Source organism: Pseudocercospora fijiensis (genome assembly GCF_000340215.1).
Source record: "Pseudocercospora fijiensis CIRAD86 unplaced genomic scaffold MYCFIscaffold_4, whole genome shotgun sequence".
Taxonomy (NCBI): Eukaryota; Fungi; Ascomycota; class Dothideomycetes; order Mycosphaerellales; family Mycosphaerellaceae; genus Pseudocercospora; species Pseudocercospora fijiensis.
The window spans coordinates 5,259,124-5,284,517 of NW_006921535.1; the positions used below are offsets into that span (position 1 = coordinate 5,259,124).

General features: G+C 48.1%; 5 protein-coding genes across 5 annotated transcripts; 2 read left to right on the plus strand and 3 right to left on the minus strand.

Moving 5' to 3' along the window:
- The first annotated feature begins 8,554 nt into the window (after positions 1 to 8,554).
- Positions 8,555 to 9,214, plus strand: MYCFIDRAFT_211371 (uncharacterized protein). Its single transcript, XM_007928569.1, has 2 exons — positions 8,555 to 8,758; positions 8,813 to 9,214. Exons 1-2 carry the CDS (start codon positions 8,616 to 8,618, stop codon positions 9,168 to 9,170), a joined length of 501 nt encoding a protein of 166 aa, XP_007926760.1. The 5' UTR covers positions 8,555 to 8,615; the 3' UTR covers positions 9,171 to 9,214.
- A 443-nt stretch (positions 9,215 to 9,657) lies between these two features.
- On the minus strand, positions 9,658 to 11,611 carry MYCFIDRAFT_107829 (uncharacterized protein; the record flags this gene model as incomplete). Its single annotated transcript, XM_007928570.1, has 3 exons — positions 9,658 to 9,788; positions 9,847 to 10,812; positions 10,867 to 11,611. Coding segments are annotated over 3 exons (1,842 nt in total), but the record flags the coding sequence as incomplete, so codon positions are not given.
- Positions 11,612 to 12,381: 770 nt separating this feature from the next.
- On the minus strand, positions 12,382 to 14,107 carry MYCFIDRAFT_88102 (uncharacterized protein). Its single transcript, XM_007928571.1, has 2 exons — positions 13,343 to 14,107; positions 12,382 to 13,228 (listed from the first exon to the last, which is right to left on the minus strand). Exons 1-2 carry the CDS (start codon positions 13,705 to 13,707, stop codon positions 12,835 to 12,837), a joined length of 759 nt encoding a protein of 252 aa, XP_007926762.1. The 5' UTR covers positions 13,708 to 14,107; the 3' UTR covers positions 12,382 to 12,834.
- Positions 14,108 to 15,647: 1,540 nt separating this feature from the next.
- On the minus strand, positions 15,648 to 18,239 carry MYCFIDRAFT_58989 (uncharacterized protein; the record flags this gene model as incomplete). Its single annotated transcript, XM_007927705.1, has 2 exons — positions 18,161 to 18,239; positions 15,648 to 18,106 (listed from the first exon to the last, which is right to left on the minus strand). The coding sequence occupies exons 1-2, from the start codon at positions 18,192 to 18,194 to the stop codon at positions 15,648 to 15,650; spliced, it is 2,493 nt and encodes an 830-aa protein (XP_007925896.1). The 5' UTR covers positions 18,195 to 18,239.
- A 5,695-nt stretch (positions 18,240 to 23,934) lies between these two features.
- On the plus strand, positions 23,935 to 25,078 carry MYCFIDRAFT_136960 (uncharacterized protein; the record flags this gene model as incomplete). The annotated part of the gene is made up of 2 exons (XM_007928572.1): positions 23,935 to 24,228; positions 24,278 to 25,078. The coding sequence occupies 2 exons, from the start codon at positions 23,935 to 23,937 to the stop codon at positions 25,076 to 25,078; spliced, it is 1,095 nt and encodes a 364-aa protein (XP_007926763.1).
- Positions 25,079 to 25,394: the final 316 nt, after the last annotated feature.

Genomic DNA, 25,394 nt, shown 5'->3' on the forward strand with positions numbered 1-25,394 from the left:
GCCGCCGCCGTAGCCGCTAGCGTAACCGCGACCTAAGTTATCGCGATATCCGCGTGCTACTACGGCGTACTAGTCGTCGAACCTACTAGCGTAACCGCGACCTAAAGTATCGCAATACGCGCCCGAAGAATCGGCGTACTAGTCGCTATTATAAGCGTTTCGATACTATAACTTACTATTATATCTATTACAGCCTCGCGCCGTACCGTAGGTATCGGACTGTATATATCTACGGCACTATGCTTTATACTTGTCTTCTACGGCTCGCGTAAAAGTGTAAATCGTATTACTTAGTAAGGGCTTGTCGAGCTTGTCCTATAGGCGCGGTTCGAATCGTAGCTATACCTAATAGAGGAGGGCGTACGGCCTATTCGGGTCTATCTCGAGACCCGCCTTACGTACGTAGCGGATACAGTTTATAATAAATTGCTAGGGTGCTCTACGGTTACGTACGTCCTATACTGTATAGGATTTAGCGTATAGCTTGTCCTAGGCCTCGACGATAGATCTACTAAACTTGTCCCTTAGTGCCTTATACTAGCGCTTAATGCCCTCTCCTCCGCGGATAGTGTCGCGGTTATTACTCGTTAGCTCGTAGATAAACTATTACTATACGGCTCTACGTAGGTACTTAGTAAGCTAGGTACGTACTATGCGGGCGTAATTAACCGCCGCGTAGTCGCAAGCCGCGTCTAAAAACAGGTATACCGAGGTAAAGGTAACCTTGTTACCGTACGTATAGATGTCCTAGCTGTCTAAGTCTGTATATAGGGCGTTAGGGTAGAAGTACCCGATATCTATCGGGTTAAACCTCTCTAAGCGCTAAGAACGTTACAGGCTATAATAGGGTAAGCGGCTAAACTAAAAGTTGTCGATATAGTGCGGGTTAACGCGGTAACCTCGAGGGCTAAAGTTCCTACCCTAGATACCGGAATTACCTAGGCTCGGGCTTAGAGGGCCTCCGCTAGCGGTACCGCCTTAGCTATAGCGGCGTTCTCTAGCCTCGGCATTGCGTTATACGTTACGGCGTAACTAATGCGGCTAGGCCTTAACTAGGTTAGGCAGTAGGGCTAACGGGACTTGTTCCTACGGGACCTGTTTATTTAAACCTATACGCGCGAGGCGTTTAGCTCTCCCGGTGTCGAGCCTATCTTATACTAAGCTTAAAGGGATGCTCTAGCGTAACTAGTCGATCTCGTCCCTAATTTCATCCCTAAGTTGCTATATTTAGATAACTTGTTAATTTAATAGTTGTCTAAATAGCTAGCGTATCTTATTACGTAGGACGGCTAGGTTAGCGGCGTTTAGGATTTCGCCGTTAGCGTCTTTATCGGCCGCGTTAGCGCTAGCGGCGTTCTAGTTCTCGCGTAGTAGGACTTCGCGTAGCGCGCCCTCTTATAGGCGTTACGGCTAGGGATTATCGTAAGCTAGCTGCTTACCGTTGCGCTAGTTCTAGGAGGATAGTCCTACGGCCGCGTTACGTGCCCGCTAGCGGTCCGCGACTAGACGCCTAGCTTCCGTGCCTAGGAAAGCGTTAACCGATCGGCGGCGCTATATCTACTATCGAGGAGGTAGGTCCCGCTCGATACTAGGTTCTACGTATACTAAGTCCGTACGCTAGAATTCTAGGTCTATATTTTAGGACATATCGGCTGTGTCTTTAGTAGAAACGGGTAGACTTAACGGCACTTGCTGCTATATCTCGGGACCTCGATACTAGAGCTTAGGACCTAATAGAGAGGACTCTTAGTAAGGCTTAGTACCTAAAGAAAGGGACTCTAGACTGCTCGGGGCCGGAAGCTCCTACTATTCGGGCTTAGGGCTCTCTCGCTCCGGAGCTTGCTACTTAGGACTCTACTACTCCGTATCCTAGTACTCGGGCTTAGGACTATATTACTTAGGACCTTGCTATTTAGGGCTCTACTACTTAGAGCCGACTAAAACCGGTAAGGACAAATTAGGACTGCTTATAGGTAACAGCTCTAAGGTACTAAGTTCTCGCAGACCTAGGGGAAAAACAATTAGTAAGGACCTATAGCGTACGTACGTAACACGTCGCGTACTAGCTACTAAAATCGTCCGACGGCGACGTAGCTATAGGCTAGTGTCCGGACTTAGACTTGCGGGCACTACTATATCTAGAGAGGGTAGTACTAGTTCCGGAGTAGGAGCCGCTAAGTCGTTAGGTCCTATTGTATCTAAAACTGCAAGTTCGTTATAGAGAGTAAGTAGCGTCTTCGCTACTACCGTAACTAAAGAGCGGTTAACTACCTAATCCTAAGGGAAACCGAGGGTAGTACCGCCTCTAGTATCCGAGAGTTTTCGTAGTATATATTCTTCTAGGGGCTAATAATACGTAGTAATTTTTGTAACGATTGCTATAAGCGGGTCTCTTTACTTCTAGTGTACTAACTTAGCGTAACCGGCGTTAGCTAAGAACTCCTTAAAGCAAAAAGCGATATTTAACGAGTAGGCGTCTAAATCGGGGCATACGGAAGCTAGCGTATTTATAGAATAAGCGTAGGCTCGGTAATCTTGTAAAAATGTAGGATAAGTATAGAGTTAAGGAACTAGACTAAAGTCGGGAAACTGTTAGGGTGCTTATAGGCTCTTGCCTCGACTAGTGCCCGCTTCGGTAGGTGCTAGTATAGAGTAAACAAACCTAGATAAGGAAGGCGGGCCGCCTAGTTTAGCGATTAAAGGGCTATAGGGCGCCGTCGATTAGAGAGCTATCGGTATATAGCTATGTGTATACGGAAGATAATATACGGAATTTAGAGGACTATCGTAATCGTATCTATATCGAGCGTAGGTAGTTGTTATAGTTAGGTAGGTGGGTCGGTACCGCTAGTGCGGGACCTCGCGGTCGCGTTAGGCGGCGGCGGTAGGGTTTTTTAGTTTTTTTAAGGTGCCCGTTCGTCTAGTACTTAGGTACTATTTAAACGGATCTAGATCTAACTAAAGCGAAGCTACTAATTGTTACACGAGGGACGATTAGTAGGTTAGCTATAGTATAGTATTAGGATAAGTATCTACGGTTCTACGGAAAGTGTATACCGGGCTTAGCTAGCGTACCGTCCCTACTGTAATATAGTTCCTCGTTACCTTATTAGCGGGCGCTCGCCGTAGATATAGTAGTGTCCTCTAAGTAGTCGCTACTACTCGGTATATCGCCTTCGCTTTCGGAGTCTAAGTCGGTACCGGAGCCTAATTCTAATAGTTCCTCTTCGAATAGCAGTAGGTACATTAGTGCCCTCTTAATAATCTCCGCTAGGATGCCGTCTAGTCCTAGGGCCTTCCTAGTAGCTATCTTCTTTACTGCTAGTGCTACTTCGTAGAGCGTAATCGGTAGGTAGGGGATAGGCTCGAAATAGTTAAAGTCGGGTATAATGTCGGTTAAATCGGCCGCCTATTATACTAGAAAGAAAGCCGATTCTAGTAGCTTTGCCTTATCGTAGCTAGAGGTAATTAACTGTCTATTATATTACATTATTAGGAAGTATAAGGTCCGAAGGCACCCTTAGTTAGACTTCTATTTAATTACCTTTTAAAGTCGAGGGAGATTATTATCGTAGGCTGCTATATCCTGCCTAAATTAGTCTCTTTTCTATATACAGAGTTGTCGCTTGTATTTACCGCATAGTTCTAAGTACCTTTTATGTTCGGGGCCTTCGGTAATCTAACGGCGTCGGAGGTACCGCTTAAGCTATCGGGTCTCCTAACGTAGTACCGTAAATTCGGAGGTCTAGCCGGTTCTCGTTCTACCTTCGGCGTACCTCGCCGTAGGGACTGCCTCTTTAATTGCCTAATAGAGTATTACTTAGAGTCTAATAACACATTTATTAAGGCGCTCTAGTAAGTCTAGCTCGTCTACTCTTAGAACTTGTAGCTATCGTAGGCAGGCGGAGAGTACGTAAATGTCGGTTTGTTTCTACTTCCTTCGTTACTCTTCCTATAGTTATAGTAGTAGGTAGGCGAAGACAAACGTCGATTTAACTAGTAGGTAGTCGGAGTCCTAGTCGTACTCTATGCTAATTAAAAGGTTTCGGTAAGTAATAGCCGGTAAATAAAAGACGAGGTCTAATATTAATATACTACTATCTCTCGGGTCGATTCTAGTCGTTTGCCCGCTAGGGACTACCTATATAAGGTAATAGTCCTAAGCTATTTAATTAAGCTATCGGCCTCTTACGTTGTTCGGTTTGTTAGGCATCTAGTTTTAGTAGTGTGCATTAAAATCGCCTACGAGGATTGTATATAGCGTAATGTGTCCTACGAGGTATTAAATAACCGTAGAGTCGTTGTCGATCGGTAGTTAGTAGGCATTAATTATAGTAAGCGTTTGTTGCCCTAATCGGACGGTAATTTTGTATATATATTCCTCGGTTAGGTAAGTTATCTATTTACTTATAGCCTATCGTTTTGTAACGAATATAGTAACTCTCGCGTCCGACTTTCCTAAAAAGAGAAGCTAGAAGAGGTCCCGCTGCGGCTAGTGTATAAGTACGTAGCCTTCGTTCTGTTTATTAAGGTACGGCTCTTAGATAGCGATAATATCGTATTTATAAATTTAGGGGCTGTCGAATAGCGCTGCTATACGGTAGATACTGCTAGCAACGTTATATTAAAGGATACGTAGTGTTTTAGAGAGCGGTAGTTCTACTAGTCTCTAACGTTATCGTAGCTGTCCGGTTAGAATAGCGTATCCTATAACTCGTCGCTACTAGTGTTACTACTAGCTCTAGCTGCGCTAGAGCTTATATCGCTATCGCCTATTACTACTAAGTCGCCCTGTACTAGTTAGAGCATCTATTCGTCTTTAGTAAGCACTTTCTACGGTAATACTTAAATTAGTGCTATACTTATGCGGCGAGTAACCCGCTTTAGCTAGTTCTCTTTGTCGCTCTCTAAGTTGCGTTTAGAGGCCCGTTTCCGCTTAAGGCTTTTTGCCTTCTTCTTAGTAATTTTAGCGGCTACTTATTAACCGCTTTATATAAGGGTTTTAATTCGCTTACCTCGTCCTTAGTCGAGTGTTTTAAGCTACTCTAGGTTACCGATTAAGTCCCCTAAATCGGCGCTAGATTATTAACCGTTTACGTAGAGCTAGATTAGGTTGTCTTCGATCGGTTGCTTTCTCTTCCTTACTTTAGCGCGTTCCCGGGCCTATTCGGCTTATAGTAGGGCCTCTATCTCTTTAGCTTTTAATTTTAGCTCTTTAATACAAAGCGCTAAATTCTTAAGAGGTAAGAGTAGCGTATTCCTCTGCGGTAATAATAGTATAGTAGTTAGCGGGCGCTCCTAGTAGTTATCTAGGTCGGTATAAACTTAAACCTAATTCTACGTAGAGGGAATGCGGTCTAGGCAAGGTATTAGAGCGGCAGGCGTAGGCGATAAAGATACTAAATTTGCTTTAGCGCTTAGTGCAGCAGCTATTGCTTTCGCTATACTACCGCTAGGCTCTAGGACGCGTAAGACGCGTTATTTACCTATATCCGAAAGGGGCCTCCCCGGTAGTAGGTCCTTATCGCTTAGTAGGTCCGAGTCGGGTAGTATAATATAGCTAGTCTGTTTTAATTGTGCCCCTAGCGTCTAGACTTAGCTGTTTTCCGGATCTTAGTAACCGCCTACTTCTGCTCGTCTACCTTGCTATTTAGTTAGTCGTTCCTCTACTAGGACGTTAAACCTTATATAGTACTCCCCTAATGCCGCTGCTTTTACTTTAGCCTTCCTTCTCTCGGGGCAGCCCTCGCTAAATACTATATATAGTCCTAAGTAGAGCGCGTAGCGTAGCGGCGTGTTTAGCTAGTAGGCCTTCTTCTTATATAGCCTAGCATATAGCGGGCATCGTTCTAGTATACGGTACCGGGTTCCGTTATAACTATATAGTTAGTATTTAAAGCACTATTAGATTCTCGCGCCTAGTTTAAAGATTTCGGCTATATATAGGCTACTATACTACCGTAGGCCTCGATCTAGTACCTTATTAGCGTCGGAAGCGTAGGTAAAATAAAGGACTATTAATAATGTTAGTTTTGTATTAGCTCTCGTTTTAACTAGCTAGCCGATATATATAATAGTACTATTCGGGATAGCGGCGCTATTTTAGAGGAGAATCTCTCTAATAGCCTTCTATTTACCGGCTGCGTATATGCTAATTATACGCGTCGGTATATCGTAAATAACTAGAGGATAGGTGTAGGTAATAATAGTAGTTCCTAAGCCTAGCCTGTTTAGAAACGGTATCGATTAGCGTATAAATTGCTCCCTTTATTTATAGCCGTTAAAGTGTAGCTCGAGGTCTCCCGATAGTAGTTGTTTTGCGGCATTAACCTGTGCCTAAACGCCTTAGTTTCTCGCGTTCTTATTAATAAGAGATAGCAGTCTAAATAGCTCTTAGTCGGCCGTACGGAGTGCCCTTTAGGCTAATAGGTCTAGTATTTTAATTCGGAGAGTATAGATTATCGATAGGTTAATAGTCCTCTCCCTTTAGCCTAAGTTTAAATACCGTAGAGAGAGTACTGCCTTCTATATAGCTTATATAGATTCGCGTACTACTAAAGCGTAGCCTCTCGGGCTAGCTTTTATATAGTATAGTATTTCTTTCTCGACTATAGCCGAGTAAACTAATCTTACTTAAATGTTATATAGTATAATACTAATGTCGTTCGTTGTATAGTTAGTTACTTAGGACGCGTAGTTAAGGCCGAATTCTACTAGCTTATCTAGTACTTTAAGCGCGTTAATCTTAGTCGGTCTACTCTTTCTAGGTTCGCCCTTTAACTATGCTTCGATATCGCGACAGTGCTTTATAAATAGTGTAGTATTGTCTTAAATTGGGTCGGTTTAGTATATCTTTAGTGTTGTTAGTCGCTAGTTTGTTTTAATCGGACGCGTCGCGGGACTCATTTTAGCGATAGTAAGGTAGCGCCTCGTCGTATCGCGAAAATATTAGTACTAGCGGAATCGTCTCGTTTCAGCGGTCAACTTGATATGTGTTACTGTGTGGTATAGTATTCTTTGTGCAAAAGGTTTTTGGGCTTCATATGTACAGTTGGACGGACGTCACCAAGTCAGAACATGCTTTGCGCGTGCAGCAGCAGCCACGCGCATCCGCATCGCACCGCCTCGGCACCCCCCAGCTGGCGGACCCTTCGATCGCCCGCCACCATCGTGGGACGCCTGTCCAGGCCCACTGACCAGTTTCCTGGCCCCTGGCCGCAGCATTAGGTGAGGCTACGGCGGATCTCCTGCACTTTCCTTGTCAACCGCCTCGGTATCAACCATCATTCGGTACCCTCTTCCCTGTCCATGTGGTTTTCCAGTAGCGTCCGCGACGTTGACGACGACGACGAGCGAATGGCAGATGTTGCGACTCACCATCCTCGCCCAGACTTCACTGACACCTCAGCATTCCAACGCTCTTGCATGTCCGTGGTGATGGACTGCTTGTCTGGGGTCAGATTCGCTACCGTGAAGTGACCACAATGCAGACATGGACTGGTGTGCCAGGAAGCACAACGAATAGACATATCGGCTTGCTTGAGATCAAGCGCTCACTCCAAGTTACCGTTGTTGTCTTGCGCGACTCAGCCTCGATCGGAGCGCTTCTGGATTTTGGCCTGAGACATCCTCCTCTACATCCCTCTCAGAAATCAGGATTGCTGCCGAGCCACTGCATTACCAAATCTTGCTGTTCGACGCCGCATCTCTGCCACAACTCTACCAACCAGCCATTGACAAACACTTTTCGAATCCTACCATGGTCACACAAATATACCGAACTACTTCTTGATCCAATCCCGTGGCCCGTCCTCTCAGCGCCAACTTCCCATATTTCTGGCGTCACACACATTCACAATGAAACCACCAAACTTCTTGCCCATCTCATCCTCTCTACCCAGCTCTGTCAAAGACTTGGAATGGACGATTCGGCTAATGTAGATTCGATCTGCTTGAGCGTCATGTCATTCGAGGTCTCTCAGTTTTATTAGGCTTGCGGAGATGTTCTGGTCGATTTTTAGGTGGACTCAGAGTAAAACGCTAGGATGAGCGGTTTTCGATACAGTCCGGGATGGAGATGGCATCCTAAGCCATGGAGTAGCGATTGCAGAGAGGCAATTGAAGCACCAAGTCAACGAGAATGTAATTGAGAGAGCCTGTTTTACCTTATATCGAAGTTCTGCGATAGAGCTAGACGGGCTTCCCGGAATGGAAGCATTAATACTGTCCATGTTCAGGAACAAAATCACCTTGAACACAGAGGTCAGACCAAGCTTGATGAATTCCTTCGATAGCATACCAAAGCCTCAACATCTCCAAAAGAAAAAAAAATCTACTGTAATGTGTCCATCAAGATGCCCTTCCCTGCCAACCTGCCCCAGTCCCCAGCCAGTCCCTCATGACATCATCCTCCCGAGTCCAATGCATCAACAAGGGTCCATAGCTCTACCAACCCACTACCTCACAACACGTGCACTCCCCCCAAATGCTTTAATATTATTCCCTCCACCTAATCCTCCTCCTCTCAACATCACCTCTACTCCTCGCCGCCAACCAACAACAACCCCCCTCCTCGAAAACAAAACCCTCAATCCCATCCCCCCAAAACAACAACAATGTCCAAATCCCTCAACGTCTTCAAGCAACCACTAACCCTCCACTCCACCTCCCCAATAACCGGCTACCTCCGCACCGGCTACTGCGAAGTCCCAGCCTCAGATTTCGGCAACCACGCCATAGCAGCAGAAGTAACAGAAGAGTGCGTAAGCGACTTTCTCTCTCTCCCTCCCTCCTATAACCAACCTCTCCCCAGATTCCTCAACTTCACCGCCCGCCAAGGCAACGACCTCCGCAGCATCGGGGGCATGAAGGAAGGCTGTAAATGGTGTCTGTGTGCTTCGAGATGGTTGGAAGCGTTCGAAGCGGCGAAGAGTGGGAGGGAGAAGGACGGGGAGAAGATTGTTCCGAAGGTGTGGTTGCGAGCGACGAACGAGAAGGCGTTGAGGGTGGTGAGGTTGGAGGATTTGAGGGGGTTTGCGAGGGATGGGGAGGGAGGAGGAGGGATAAATGACGATGGTAACGAACGATCGATGCCGCTATGCGTGATGAAATCACGAGCTAAAAAAAAGGGAGAATGGAAGATTTTGCGAGAAAAAAAAAGAGAAATGTAAGATTTATGGATTTTCATATCCACTCATCCATCCATCCATCCGTCAAAAAAGAAAAGAAAAAAATCACAAAATCAATGTTTCGAAACGCAGATTCTCAAGTAAAGACACAGATTGATTGAGACTGAATAGATATCTGGCTGAGACTTTCCATCATGAATGTGCGGCACGTTCAGATGAGGAGAAAGAAGCAGGAGAAAGAAGATCGACGAGAAGGACTTTTGCACCGAGGAGCCTCACTGTTCAAATTCATTCCTTCGACAACGACGATCTGAAATCCGAAGTCCTAATTCGGTTTCGACGCGTTCGACGCCTTCTCATCCCGTTCTATTCCGCCCCATCACACGCCTTGCCTAGCCATATACGCCTCGCTGTGACCCGAGCCAAACCAAAAAAAAAATCCATTCGTATGAAAGAGGGAGATACTCCACCTCTCTCCACCCTCCCATTCGTCCATCCATCCATCATCCCTCCCTCCCTCCCCCTATCCCCTCAAAAAATCCACCTGAACACCAACCAACGCCGTGGCCCCACCATTTCGATTCGCCGTCTCTTCGAGTAAAACTTCCGTCTGCGCACACAACTTCTCCAGAGCAGCGGATGAGGGTTTGCCTAGGGACACTAGATAGAAAAGGTCAGCGATTGATCATGCCCATATTGAATATCGTGTCCAGCTCACCAAGAATAGCCCCATTCACCTCCTCAGCAATCAGAATCCTCCCCTGAGTATCGAAAAGATGGCTGACAGGGCTCTCCTTGATATTCGCGTAGGCCATGACGGCAAAGATTTCCTTAAACTGCTTCTTCCGCTTCACGTCGGCGCTGAATTCTCCTTGCAGTTCCTGGCCGTACGTGATGGCGGCGGCGAGCAATTGGTCGGCTTTCATGAAGTGGATTTTGGGGGGAAGTTCTTGTGAGGCGTCCATGTCGACGTCGTCTGCGGTGGGTGGTTCGAGGCTTTTCGACGTCTCTCGGTGTAATTGATCGTCGAGCTCCATTTGCGTGTCTGGTGGTTCGGTGGCGTCGTCGCCGTCTTCTGCTGCGTTGGCGTGGCCGTTGCTGCCTAATGATTCGACGGACTTGGTGACGGTGGCAGGTGAGGAAGAAGAGTTTTGCAGATCCGAGTGGCGCCGCATCATTTCAATGAACTTGCGGCATCTCAGTCGGAAGTATATGTCGCGGTTCCGGTCGTCTTCGAACAGTGTCGGGTAGTAGCTAGCCTGATACTTCATCGCTTTGTCGATGTCGCCATCGAGAATGGCCCTCCGTATGCGCTGTCGGTGCAATGCATGCACATCGTCTTCATCACTGGATACCGCAAACGACGTGAAGTCATCCGAAAGAGATTGCTGCCTTTCTTGCACGTCGCGGCGGAAGGCTTTGGCCGTCTCCACATAGCCTTCATGAGCCAAGTACTGCCCGATGAGGTTGTTGACCAACGCGCTCTCGTCGTCTGGCGGGTGCAGATTGCTGACGTCGGCCTTGGCCATGTCGGCGAGGACGCTCTGCCTTTCTTGCTCCACCATGCTGTCGATGTCAAAGACGAAAGGCGTTTTTCCAAAGTTGATGCGGAGGTGTTCGCCAGGCTTCTTCATGCCCACCGATGGAAATAGCTGGCCGTGTTTGATGCCTGATAACGCTTGGCCTATCACGAGTTAGCGGACTCACGCGAAACAAACATCAAACCGGCCATGCATACCTAAGTGATTGCCGTTCTTGGTGAAGAAAACGTTGCCCGTTCGGAAGTTCACACCACACCCAATGACATCTTGTGAGGCGAATCGTGGCCCGTAGGCTTTGCCGCTTGCCGTACACGCAAATATGCATCCATCGTCGCCATGATACGCCCAAGACTCGCCCTCCCAGCCTGGCAATCGGTTCAGATTCGCCTTTTGTGACGAGAAGCCTATGCCGATCAACCCATCCTTCCCTCGACTTAATATCGTCACTTCAAAGTAGTATATGCCCACTTCTTTCGGCATGGGATGATTGCTTCTCACCGCAGCTGCCTCGTCGGACGTTTTTGTGATTCCATTGAAACGAACTTCAGTCCCGTCTGCCATGATCTCCAGCCCATTCATCTTGTCCTCCTCACTCCAGCGACTCGGCAAACGATGTAGCCTCTCATCTTCCACCGAAGGCGGCGGTAATCGCTCGATGATATCCTGCACCGGTGCGCGATGGTAATGTGTGGTGGTGGTGGTCTTGTTCAGATTGCTGATGCTCGGACTCGTCGATAGTACGGGCTGACGAGAGGCTTGGTGACGCAGCGTGAACTCTCGCAATTCCGCCATTTGTCTCTCATGCTCTTGCCGTAATCTCTCGACATGCCGCGACTGTCTGAGATACGAAGGAACGAAGAAGGGCTGCTCGAGATTCTCCGGGCAATGCAGTCCCTCCATTCCCCATCTCTCAGAATCATGCGCAGGCGCAGCACCTGAGCCTGGCCTGTGTGTGCCACCGCTCGTGCTCTCGTAATCGTAGCCTCCCGACATGCCCATGAAAAGTCTGCCTCTCGAAGGATGGATTGCTGGCTCTTCGGATGTCCAAAGGCCCCTGTATATCCAGCTAGTATCGCCGCGTGGAGGTGGTCCTCTATCTCGCGGGTTTACACTTGTGAATGTCCATCCGATGTCGTCGTTGCGATTGGTCATATTAACTCAAAGTGTAGGACTGTAGATAGCGATGGCGGCGACTGGCGTGAGGTCGATATCTGGGGACCACCGCCGTCGCCGAGGGCTGGACTGTGCGAGCGTGTGAACGGTATCAAGGTCGATCCTGAGACCTGTACAGCGGGAGTCTCTCAGCGCTGATCGTCGACGGGTCGAGGTAGATGCTGCAGGATGGCCGCAGCCGATGTTGGACCTGGATGGGTGATGTGGTGACGGAGCTGCAGGTGATCTTCCACTGTTCTATGCTGGGCACACGGCGCGATACTGATTCGTTTGAGACGATTCTCAGGTAGCGGTAAGCAGATGTGATTGCAAGTCAAAGTTCGAAGTCGTTCATCACAAGACGTTCGTCCTCCTAGGAGTGCGTAGCTTGCCGTGGCGTAGCGTGCCGTGCTTGAGATCATGCAGGACGTTGCTCCGCGTGCACCTTCCCCACCCTCTTACGCACCAACATCCTGCTGCCCTTCGGCTGCGATAGGAAGCACGATTAACGGATGGGAAAACGATACTTTGAACGTGGAATCTATCACATGACAGGCAGACGAGGCTGGTAACAGACGACTGCATTGGTTGTTCTAATTTTCGCGGTGACTCTAATCACTTGGATTCTCTTCACACGGCACATTCATCACACATCCGACAGGAGCATTGTCGCCTCTTGTTGAAATGATCTCTAGTGAGAGGGTTGTGCTGTATTCAAACTGCTCTCAACAGATTCTGGGCTTTTGAAGTTCTGCATCCCGTTGTCCTGTCCGAATAGTGGTATCAATTGCCAGTGTCAAACTCATGCTAGGCCGCCCAGTCGTCATCGCCTGTGCGGTCCACCAGAAATCAATGACCCAACCCAACGCCTCGCTAAAGTGCTAATGACACATGTTGGTAATTGTATGCGATGGTTCACATGCTGGCCAGGTTGGCGATCGTTTGCGGCCTTGATGACCCACTTCATACCCATCCATCCCAGATTCAAATTTTTGATGTTGATGCAAATGGTTTCACACAGCTGCTGGCTGAGGTGCAGGCGAGCTTTGCATGCCGGTCATCATAGTGTCTTCGCCGACATGGGAATGACTTCGATCGCTAGGAAGAGCACTGGAGTCATTGACTGGCTTGATGTCGCTGCTGCTGTCGGACTTGACGTCGCCAGAGAATCCTTTAGCTTTTGGAGGTGCTTTCCAGGTCGACATGGACCAGACAGTACCCGTAAACGACTTGAGGTTGAGTGACTTCTTGCCCCATTTTCGACATGGCTTGCCGGTGCGGTCCAGCGCTCGAAGATTGGCGTTGATGTTGCCCGTGTTGGCCTTCGGGCCCAGCTTGTGTGCCGGGATGGGGTTTGCACGCGCTGCGCCATTGACCTCGCCTGTGCGGTCGATAGTACCATCCGCACTATGAGGAGTGTTAGCATAGCTTGATTTGAAAGTTGACGATACCGCAAGAGCCTTTCGAGTGCAGCCGAAAGCTCATGCAGCACGAGGATGCAGGCGGGAGGAGTATGCTTACAGCCTGGGCTTCTTCTTCGGACCCGGTCGACCTCGCTCTCTAGGCGGAGCATTGGGATCGATCGAGGGTGGTGCACGCTTGCGGCCTGATGGTGCAGCGCCGCCTCTCTTCCGCCTGCCATCGACCTTTGGTGGTGCTAACGAGTTGGCATCGGCAGCATCGCCATTGGTGGGTATGGGAGTCGCATTTGATTCGGACGATTTTTCATTCGCGTCAGGCGGCTGTATTGATGGCGATGGCTCTATCTTGATGGGCGCGACGACTGCTGGCTGTGCCGGCGAGTCTGATGGCCACTCGCGAAGGCGTGTGCCAGAGATGTGCAGCTTGACCGTGAGGCTCTTCTTACCAGCCTTCGGCGTCGACATGGTACCAGATGGTTGGTGGTCGAGTCGGCGGTCGACGGTGGTGGTGGTGGTGGTGGTGGTGGTGGTGGTGGTGTTGTTGTCGCAATGGTGGTCGATGAGGATTGTGGCAGGCGACGGTAATAACCTCCTGTCAGGCGGCTTGTTGGTTGGCGGCCAGCACCAGCACGGGGACTCCGATTTCTGCCACTCGCTTGCTGATGTGTCGGCGTGGATGCGTCGGCGGTATGCTGTTCGCTATTCAGCGCTGCATCGGCAGTGTCGTGCGGTGGTGCGGGTTGTTGTTGTTGTTGTTGTTCATCATGGCGGACGTGCAGAGAAAGAGCGGCAGGCTGCAAAGTGAATGGATCTGGCACGGCGGCGTGTCCGGATGTCCATCGTGCGCAAAATGGAGCCTCCTTTGTTTGGACGGATCTGGAGGTTCGCACTGACAGTGACTTCCCTGAGGTAACCCTTGAGCTGCCGTCACGTGCTCGTCTTCCAGGGCTCTTCACTCGATTGCACGGTGATGTTTGGAGTGTGATTGTTATTTGCTAGTTCTATATGTCCCAATCGCTCTGCCTCACATGCCCACGCAGCGACCCTATGCGGCATTGCATGGCTCAGCAACGAAAGAACTTTGATCGTTGGCGAGCGGTATGCTAGAACTATCTGCCGATTTGCCCGATCTCACACGCTGGTCTGTGGCGTGGTCCAAATGCACATGCACCTGCAACGATCCGACCAAGACCTGTTTCGGGGCATTTGGTGGTCATCATGTCCATCCGAGAACCATCTCGACCTCGTACACGTTCACGTCCATATCGGCAACACGGTTGATCTGCTGTTTGATGTTTGTTCGACGCCCAACCAGCTCACCGTTTAGAACTATTCCAATCGGGAATCGGAAAGGAGCGGCCTCGAAGCGTTGCTTCTGACTCCAAAAGCTGATAGCACATCAACCGCCAGGTCACAAGATGCCTTCCCGACACTCCATGAGATGTTTTGAGGCGGCAAGGACCGGTACGTACCAAGTTGCTCTGCCTGATTTTGAAGCCCCAGTGGGGATCGCTTGATCCAGCCATACCATACCCTCCTGCATCATTCGGCATACTGGCCATTTCGTGCCCACGATTTCATCATGTGAGAAACACATTCAAACCGAAGAGAACTGCATTCGATCCATCACAATTCCATAAATCGTGAATTTGGAAAATAATCAAAGTGAAGCGCTGCCTCCTCCGCAGACACTCCTTCCAGCTCAACCATTCGGTTACATTGGCAACTACCTCGCCTCAAAGTGACATGACACGAGCCACCATGCACCTTCCATACCCACCCTCTCCGTACGCAACAATTCAATGCATAACCGCCTCATACATGGCATGTACTTCCTTCCAGAAACGCCAAGCGAAATCGAGCTCCCATCATCAATAAGCAACCAGCTCATACCACCACCAGCACCACAGCGCATAAAAAATGGGACAATCAATCTCACAGTACGCCTACTCCCCCATCCTCAGAGAAAAAACGAAACCACTAACACCCTCCCCGCCGCCGCCGCTCTCCATCTCTCGACCCACCAACCCCACAACTCGACACCACCACCTCACCACCAGACCCAGATCTAGAATCGCAAACAACAACACCCTCACATCGACCCACCTCCCACTCCCAATTCTCCTCCTCAACATCCTCCTCCTCCTCCTCCTCCTCCTCCTCCTCCTCCTCCTCCTCAATCCAACCACCGCCCACCGCCCACCGCCCCACCAGCCCGCAACGCTCAAAAAGATCCGCCTTGGAAACCTTCGACCGCGACTCGGAAACCTTCTCGGCAATGCTGCGACGGCACAAACAAGAGAAAAACCTCCGAGAAACGAAATTCTGGTGCAGGAGTGGAATGTGGTTGATATTGTTTGTAGGAGGGTTCGCGTTTGTGATTTGGGTGATACAGAAGTGGGATTCTACCTGACAGGGGCAGCAGCAGCAGCAGCAGCAGCAGCAGCCGCTTGTTGTTGCTCTTGTTGTCTGCGCTGGCGTTGTTGACGGTAATATAACAAGCAAGCGAGCGCGGCGATTAAAGTACCTATGAGAAGAGTTTCGAGGAGACCTTCTTCCAACTCTCCTGCGCCGTCAGCGTCCCAGTATTCGTCTCCGGCACCGGGCATGGGTTCGTTGGAAGAGTCCCAGTCGTCGGCTTCGAAAGCTTCGTTGTAGTATTGTGCGTCAGCTTCGAGGAAATCTTGGAGCCATTCTGCGAAAGTGCGGGATTTTTTCGAAGGGGTCACCTCTTCGATGCCGTGGATTCCGCCGCGGGTGATGCCGTTCCACCAGCTGCGCCAGCGGAGTTTGAAGAGGCTGAGTTTGACGGGGAGGTAGGCTTCGCGGTTGGTTTCGAGCGCTTGGTCGTAGAAGCGTTTGGCGAGGTGGAAGTCTTGGTCGATGCCGATGCCGTTCTCGTGCATCCAGCCCAGGTTCCACATGGCTTGAGCGGACTGCATGCTTTCTGCGGCGGCTTGGTAGCAGGATGCCGCGTTTTCTGCTGACATGGCCGAGCCTAAGCCGTACAGGTAGTAGTCGCCCATCTTGACCAACGAGTCGATGTTGTTTTGCTTGGCAGATCGTGTCCAGTGCACCAATGCGAGTGCCGCGTCGCCGATTGTGTTGCTCGCGGTCGTGGCGGTGGATGAGAGCCAATTCAGAGGACTCCAGCGAGGCTTGGTCTGAGTTTGGTCCAGCAGCCAGGCGACGTTGGCTTGAGCATTTTCGCATCCCTGCTCAGCGGCCATGAGATATGGGATCAGAGCTTTCGAAGGCTCTCCGTCCTCATAAGCATCGGCAGCTTCACTCAAAGATGACCAGATGGCTTCGGCCTTCTCGACCACGATCTTGTAGTATACTGCGGCACTACCGCAGGATCGATCCCGTCCGATCCCTTTGTCGTTCATTTCTGCCAGGTAATAAAAGGCCTCGATGTGGCTGTTCCTCGCAGCCAGCTCGAAGTACTTGGTGGCGGTGCTGATGTCGCCCTGATCCAGGAAGAGTCTGCCGAGAATGGTCTGCGCCACGGCTAAATCTTGGTCTGCTGCAGCTGAAAAGTACTCGGCGGCTCTGACCACATTACGTTCAACGCCGTATCCGTTGAGATAGATGAGTCCAAGACCGTACTGGGACAAGGCATCGCCAGTCGTCAGGCCGCGCGTGAACCAGATTCTGGCTTTGTCGAAGCTCTGTTCGGTACCTTCTCCACGCAAGAACATCCGTCCTAGGTAGCCTGCCGCCTTGGCCGCCAGCTTCTCTGTTCCCGCAGCTGTGTCCTTTCGCGCCCTACCTCCTGGTGGCCAGTGCTCTCTCGCAATGCTGAGAAAGTATGATTTGGCAAGGCCAAAGTCTCGCTTGAGTCCTCTGGCGCCATCGTAGTGCAATCGAGCGAGGCCAAAGGTCGACCTCAGATCACCCTTGGACGACTGGAGGTGGAGGTACTCCAGCACATCTTCGACATCTGCATATGCGTCGCTCGTCACGCCACCTTGCTTCGCGTTATGACCGGCTGATGCTACACTGGCTCCTTCGCCATAGACACCGCCTTCCTCATCGGCTATTCGATAGGCGTCGCGCACCAGACTATGGCCACCGGGTGGGCCTGATCGATAGTATAGGACAGCCTTGTCCGCCACGTGCCTGTACCAAATCACCGCCTGGTCGCAATTCTTGGGCGTTGCGATGCCAGCCAGATGTCGATAGCCTAGCGTCATCTGGGATTTGGTGTTGTCTTGATCGGCGGCAAAAGTATGGTAGAGCATGCTCTTGGCTTGGTCTGCGGGTATCGAAGGTGCTAATCCAGTAGCGTAGAGAAATGCAATCATGTGCTGTGCTGTGCTGTTTCCATTCATATCTGCCAACTGCTTGTATCTCTTGAATGCCTCGTCGTAATCGATCGGATGTGAGTAGTTGCCATGGAAGTTGATCTCGGCGAGGAGAAACAAAGCGTCGGGGTCGTTATCGTTCGCGGCAGTCTGGAGCAGCTTGACTGCTTTCGACAGAGGCTGTCCGAGCTTCGGCAGTGTGTCTTTCGAAGTCGTGAGGAGTTGTGATTGACCCGGCGCATTCATGAACAGCAGAACAAACGCCTCTTTGGCGTAGTATACTGCCGACCCTATCATACCCTTTGGCTTCTTCACCAGCCTCGCCAACTTCGAAGCGGCCGGCGGTCTGACCTTCCGCAGCAATGATATCGCCTCTCCAACCTCCGCGCTCAACTCATGGTGCACTTCTTCTTGGAAATCTCCAGGGATCGCTGTTGGTTCCGTCCATTGTGCCGATTCTGATGGAAATGGGCTTTCGGGTGTCTCGGTCTGTTCATCGACGTCGTAGATCTCTGGGTCCTCTCGCGCGAATGCACATGCTAATCGTAGACACGCCACTTCACAGGATGTTAGCAGACAGATCGACTTTCGCGATGACGTCTGGATCTTACGGAGAAGGACTGGCAAAGAGGTTCGCTTCAGCATCGTGTTATGCGCGTTGTGCAGAGCCTCCTAGAGGTCCGCGAGTGTTCATCACCTCATTGTTCGGAGTCACATGTAATGCTGTGAGAATCCAAGTTCAGTCAATGTTGACAACTAGCTGGTTCTTTGAGGCCATCAAGCAACCTTAGTCCGCCCGCATGCTCGGCGAACGAGGGCCGAGCCGGCCACCGAGCGCCAAGCAAGACATGGGCGCGGAGTGAACAGGAGTGAAATAATCGACATTGCTCCTGCACCCTCTCTGCTACATCCATTCAGGCTTGCGGGAAGAAGAATTACGTAACAGAGACTTTCATTAAGCTTTGATTGGACTTTCACGACATTTTAACGGCACCTAACTGATTCTTCTCCTACAAGCCTAAGAACAAACCGGGCTAAAACAGCCTACAGAATACAGCTGTTTGCCCTCTAAGGCTATAATATAACAACTCTACGATATTGTAACAATATAAAGATACTAAGGCCCTTCTTAATACCTTAGACAACGCTCTCTAAGTCTGAGATTATATATAATATTATTATATTTAAAAAGTCGCGCTATGCGGTCGGAGGGCGGAAATTTAGTACGATACCTACTATTACTATAATTAGTATGTAACCTAGTGTTCTTAGCGCCTGTAGTACTCTACTATAATGTCTAATTTCTATATCGTCGCATTTGCAGTAGTATAGAGCCCTTAAAGGTATTATTATAGCGCGTTTACTAGACGATTAACTTAATAAGATTAAACAGCTCTTCGACGAGCGCAACCTATCTAATATTAGCATCTCTAAGCTCGTTAATATCGCTAGGCGGACTATCGATAAACTCTATAATAATTATAAGTTATTTAGTATACTATATATTAGCGATCTAGCTAAATTAGGTCGCCCTCGAAGGCTCCTACTAATCTACGAAGATATATATATTTCCGGCTCTTATAAGGTCGCTTATTACTAATCTATCTCTTACTATAGCGTATCTTCGAGTTCTTTATAAATCGACCGACGGCGTACTAGGACGAGGTAATATAGTATTTATAGGATAAGTTTAGCGTAGTTATAAGCTAACCGACGATCTCTCGGATACTAAAGGAGTATAGCTAGTCGAGGAAGAAGGCGTTTCGTATCGCTTATAAGCAAAATAGCGAGTTACGCGATAACTTTAGAGTATAGTAAATAGACGTATCGGCGGAGAGGGTTGTAACCGTCGACGAGAGTGCCTTAAATAAGCGTACTAGATAGCGGAAGTATAGATACTCGCCTATTAATCGCTCTATATAGGAAAAGAGCTCGACGGTATACTCGAAGAGGTAGAGTATATTACCTACTATCGGTATAAATAGATACCTTCGAGGCACGCTTATCTACTAAGGTTCTATTACCGGCGATATATTCGAGAGTTAGCTAAAGAATACGGTCCTGCCGTAAATAGAGCTAGGTATAGTGTTAGTTATAGATAATACGTCAATCTACCGTATAGATAGTATAAAAGAAGCGTATCGATAGGCAGGTATATATCTAAAGATACTGCCGCTATACTTACTAGACTTTAATTCTATTAAATTGTCCTTCTCGTCGCTAAAGGCATAGGTTAAGAAGAACATCTACGAGGCTAATTGCTTTACAGACTTCGGACAGTTTATAAGATACGCTATTAACGAGTTAAATACTAAATAGTACGTAGAAGCGTAGTTTTAGAAGGCAGGTTAGAGATATTAATTACACTTAATCTCGTATAGACTCGCTTATACTAATAACTACCTCTAACTTAGTAATACGGCTTTTTAACTCCTCTATTTCCTATCTTATTTCTTCTATAATAGTACGCGCAGTATCGGCAGCAACCTCCTTTATTATCGCTTCTATATACTATAGATCTAGCAGTACTAGCTATAGCGATAAGCCTCTTGAATTAATAGCTAACGGTAATACAGTAGTCGGTAATATAGTAGTAGTATCTCGTATAAGGTCCTCTTCTTCTTAACTATCCGCAATCTATAAGGAACGAGGAATTAGTCGAATCTATACCGATACCTAATTAATATACTTCTAATGCGCTACTAGTAGCTATAGCGATTAAAGAGCCTAGAATTTAGTAGGGTTTAAGCCGTTTATATCGCATATAACATCTCAAGTTTATTAAAGGTAGTGCTATTAGTAGGTCGCTATATTCGTATCGCAATCGAGTAGCGGCCCGGAGAGTATAGCTTCGAAAGCCGGAATCTATACTAACCGATAGGGCAATAATACAATACTACTATAATATATCTATATTGTCTCTTCGGTAGGAAACAACACTATTAATACCGCTAAACAACCTCCCGTTGTTCGTTTTAAAAAAGATGCAGTTATAATAAAGATATAGCTACGATAAGATATTCGAAAATTCGCGACTTCGAGCGCCTCCTCTATACCGAAATTTCGGCGTCTACTCGGCTTTGCTCGGCGGTTAAGCTTAGCGGGTCTACACTTAAGAAGCTAATTTTAACTACTCTAACTAGATACTAGCGCAATACTATAACGCATTGTTTTTTATTACTATAAGTATAGAGAGCCGAGACTATATCTATCTAATATACCTCTAATTTATACTATACAAAAATACGTAGTATTAGTAGAATAAGAAGCGACATTAGTTAGACTGAATATTAGCTATTAAGCCGCCGACCTACGACCGGAAATCTACCTACCTTCTTCGGCCTCGCTTCTACCCTAAAATAGCGCTTCTATAGCTAACTATAGAACAGACTATCTAACGACTTATTAATCCGACTAAGCCGCTACTTACGTGTCTCCTTGTCTATATATCGACTAACTGCGGCGACAAATCGAGCGTATTAGCCTTCCTTAAGTCTAGCGGTAGTCTAACGGCTTAGTTTAACCCTCTTTAGCTGTTTAAGTAAGAAGTCGCCTTCTTTAGCGAACATACGCTTAATATTAGCTATATTACTATATCGCTTAGTCTAGCTGCTACTTAATTCTTTACGTAACTAGCTAAAGAAGCCTATTAATTCTATATCCGCTATATACGATTAATAGGAAGCGACCGAGGCTAGAATTAGACTTAATAGCAGTCTATCTACTAGACTAGAAGCTGCTATAGAAGCCGCTAGTAGACTAGACAACCGAGAGCGCTTTTAAAGAGCCCCTTACTAGCTATAGTAATTGTAGATTACTATAGGGGTTAAAGCGCTAATAGCGGCCGTTCTAACTGTCCGTAGAGTCTTAAATAGGTTAGCTAGTTGCCTACCCCTATTCTTCTATATCTTTAATGCTAGTGCGGAGCCTAGATTAGTAATAGACAAGCGACTATCTCGTACGCCTTTTACCTATCGAGAGGCAATCTTAGGGTAGATTTTATAGTAGTCTTCCGCTCTATCCGGACCGCTAAACTAGTAAAGTCTACTCTTGTTAAGGTAGTATCTGTTCTTATATAGCTATCGCTTTGCTAACTCGTAACGCTAATCCGATAGTAAGCTAGTTAAACCGCTATTATTATTATTAGCTTTAGCTTCCGAGCTATTAGATTAGCCCTCGGCGGCTTCTATCTAGCTCGTACGTAGAGCGTCTAGTTATTGCTATATAGCTGTTATATAGGCTCTAGTTGTCCGGCTTCGACGACCTTATAAGGCTCTATTCGTAGTACGAGGCGGCTTTTTAATTGTTACTATCTTCCGGCGCTTAATCGACAACTTAAAGTCTAGTCTTAACCCCTTCTTACCCTAAGAGTGCTAAGAGGCTAGTATATCGTACGTACGTTAGAAATTGCCCTTCTAGATACTAGTACTACGGAAATAGTACTTAGTCTTAATCTTATCTACTAAGGCGACAATCTCCGAGCTAGCTAACTTATAGTCGTCGTCGTTAGTACTAGTATTACGCTAATTAGCGTACTAATCGTAGAATTCCTCGTAGCAAGCCTCGCTATTGCCGGTAGTCTTACGAGGAAAGCACTTAGTCGTAAGCGGCAACCGTAGGTTAGTTAGATTAGCTATTATCTACTATAATACGTACTCGAAGACCTCTACTTCTTGTTCTATAGCTTTATCTTCCTCTTTAGCCGATATATAGTCCTCGTCGTCTACGCTAATTTGCTAGGTTAGCTAAGTCTTACTAAGCAACTCGTTATCCGTATTAGGTCCTTTACTTAGCTTAACGGTCGGCTCTCGGCGGCTCTTCTTAGTAGCTCGTTTATTAGTAGATTGCTATAGAGCGAGAGCTTCTTTCCTCTTAGAAGAAGGCTTCTATAGTCGCTTAGAGGCTCTTAGTATAGCGACGGCTTATTAACTACTTCCGGTTTGGCCTTGTTCTTAACCCTAATCGTCACTAGAGGACCTAAGTAGTTAGTAGTAAGAAAGGCTTTCGTTCCGTCCCTAGATTGCTACTAATTTTGTATAGTGTAGGTAGGTCTACGGCAAAACAGTAGCTACGCGGAAATATCTATAGTCTCCGCACATAGCGCGACTTTTTGAATACAGCAATAGTACGTTAATATCGCGTTCTACAACCTGCGAGAAAACGCAAATTGCGACAAAAGTCTTAGCATTTGCCCTCGAGGGCAAGACAGTAGTAACAACGTATATACCTCGAGACCTAAGTACCTAGAGGGCCGAGCTATAGATATATAGAAGGGCCTCTTCGTATTGTATAAGAGTCGTTAGTACGGAATAGTCGTATTACGGTCTAGAAGCTAAGGAAATCTACGGGAAATCTAGGAATCGTATAGACAACTAGCCTTAGTATATAGAAGATAGAGCCTATAGTACTTATATTAGCGAATGCTTTGTATAGGAACATATAATCTTCTTATTATTACGCAGAACAGCTTTTTTGGGTTTGTCTATCTAATATATAGTTATACTTCTATAAATTCGAATTCTCGTTTATATGCCGGACGGTTATATAGGAGCCGCACGGTTTTCTTTTAGGCGCTTCGCTATAGGCTCAGTATAGACCGCTAAGCCAGATATATATTAGTGTACTTAGCGGAGAGATAATGTAAGGATATAGAGATAGAGTGGAAGGTGGAAGGTCCATACAAGCCTGCAAAGCGGGGCGCCTGAATGGAGGTAGCCTCTCTGCTCTGTTGAGCAACCTCTGGCCCAGCCGTCCGTACGTTACGATCATCGTCATTGGCAATCTGCCTGAGAGCCTCTGCAACCGAGGCAGTACGGTATGTATTCCATAGTAGACGGCAACGATACCACCTGCACTCCAAGTCGATCCAAAAATGCCGATGAGAGCTCCCTGGAAGCAATACAGCCGCAGTGATACCCCCAAATTTGATCAACTTTGTTCAGTGTGTGTTGGAGCGTGTGCATTTTATATTCTACAGCAAGGTGATTGATGCTGACATACACCGCAAGCTACTCAGAGGCAGGATAACGCATCTAAATAGCGCCCGCACGACACTTCGTTGATGTAGCAAGCTATGGATTGCACAAAGGCTTCCGGCAGTGCAATGCGGCTGTCGCACGGGAGCTGACTATCCGCCACCGACAACGTTTAAGCACTTGCGAAGGAGCCCCGACTTTGGATGAATACTGCTCGTTAAGGGAATGCCCAGTGTCGTACTCCGCGCCATCTTTCTCAGGCTTGTGCGGGGAGGACTGCCCGCTCCATCATAGCAACACTTTCCGAGGTAGCTAGGGAGGCGGTGCAGTTCTCAAAGCAACTGACATATCAAAAGCTTTATGAACATCGCATCTGAGAACAGAATCAGCCATATCGACTCTTTTAGGCCATGGCAACCACAACGGAACACGCACGAACAATTAGATCCGCTCAGCTTTACGATGCTGGAGACCTCCGAATTGAAAAGGTGCCTGTTCCAACAATCCCACCAAAACATGTTGCTATTGCAACCAAGTTCTGTGGCATATGCGGGTCGGATCTACATTTCTACCATGAGCCGGCTTTCGCCATGTCATTGAAACATCCTCACCCTTTGACCGGATGCACTGCACCGATTGCTTTTGGACATGAGTTCGCTGGGGTTGTGGCGGAGATTGGAGAGGGATGCTCTGGAGAGTTGCAGGTAGAAAGGCTGAATGCGGGAGATAAGTCAAAGTGCTAACTATCCTCAGGTCGGCGATAAAGTCGCCGCCATGGCCACATTGACAGACGGCACCTGTACATCTTGCGTCGAAGGACACGACAACACATGCATTCGGCTAGGCTTCGTTGGCATCAACACTAAGACGGGAGGCATGAGCGAAATCACCGTCGTCGCAGAAGACTCCCTTCTCAAGCTCCCGCCTTCAATCGATTGCGATGTGGGAGCACTGATCGAACCCCTTGCCGTCGCATGGCACGGCGTCCGTCTCGCCGAAAACCTGTCCCCAACCTCCTCCGCTCTCATAATCGGCGCCGGTCCAGTCGGCTGTGCCGTCCTCCTATCCCTCAAAGCCCAAAACCTCACCAAAATCGCCATCTCAGATCCCTCCCCAGAAAAGCGCAAATTCGTCTCTCACCTCGGCGCATCAGCAACCTACAACCCCTTCGAATCAGAAATCAACCCTTCCTCCACCCTCCCCAGAGATTCCTTCGACGTCGTCTTCGACTGCGCCGGCGTCCCCACCTCTTTCGACACCGCCATCGCAAGCATCAAACCCCGAAGAACCGTCATCAACCTCGCCATCCAGGAAACTCCCGTGTCCTTCAATCTGATGCCCATGGTTTTGAAGGAAGTCGGGATCAAATCTTCGATTGCGTATACGAAGCGGGATTATTTGGATGTGATTTCTGCGATTGAGGGGGGACGGCTCGATGCGCGGGCTTTGATTACGAAACGGATTAAACTGGAGGATGTGGTGGAGGAGGGGTTTCTGTCGTTGAGGAGGAGGGGGAATGTGGATTGTAAGGTTTTGGTGGATGTTTGTTTGTGAAAAGATTCAAATTCAAAGACAACTTCAAGTTTACCTTCCAAGTTCCACCCACACGGTTAAAACGCCACGCTAATCAAACAATTCCCCCCCCCCCCCCCCCCCCCGCCCCATCACAAAATCCCACTACTACTCCTACTGCTCCCCGCACTCCCGGTCGCACTCCCCCCAACACTCCTCCAAAAAGTCCTCACAGCAATCCTCTTAACCTCCTCCGGCCCCACCATCAAAATCTGACAAATCTGATCCTTCATACTAGCATGCGTGCCCATCCTCAACAAACTCTCCTCCATTTCTCCTTCGTGTCCAAAAACTCCAC

Excerpts from the sequence above, each read along its gene's own strand:
- MYCFIDRAFT_211371 (XM_007928569.1), top strand. The coding sequence starts at position 8,616 with ATGTCCAAATCCCTCAACGTCTTCAAGCAACCACTAACCCTCCACTCC. Across the intron at positions 8,759-8,812 it reads GCAGCAGAAGTAACAGAAGA|ATTCCTCAACTTCACCGCCC; the intron begins GTGCGTAAGCGA and ends ACCTCTCCCCAG.
- MYCFIDRAFT_88102 (XM_007928571.1), bottom strand. The coding sequence starts at position 13,707 with ATGTCGACGCCGAAGGCTGGTAAGAAGAGCCTCACGGTCAAGCTGCAC. Across the intron at positions 13,229-13,342 it reads CCGAAGAAGAAGCCCAGGCT|TGCGGATGGTACTATCGACC; the intron begins GTAAGCATACTC and ends CACTCCTCATAG.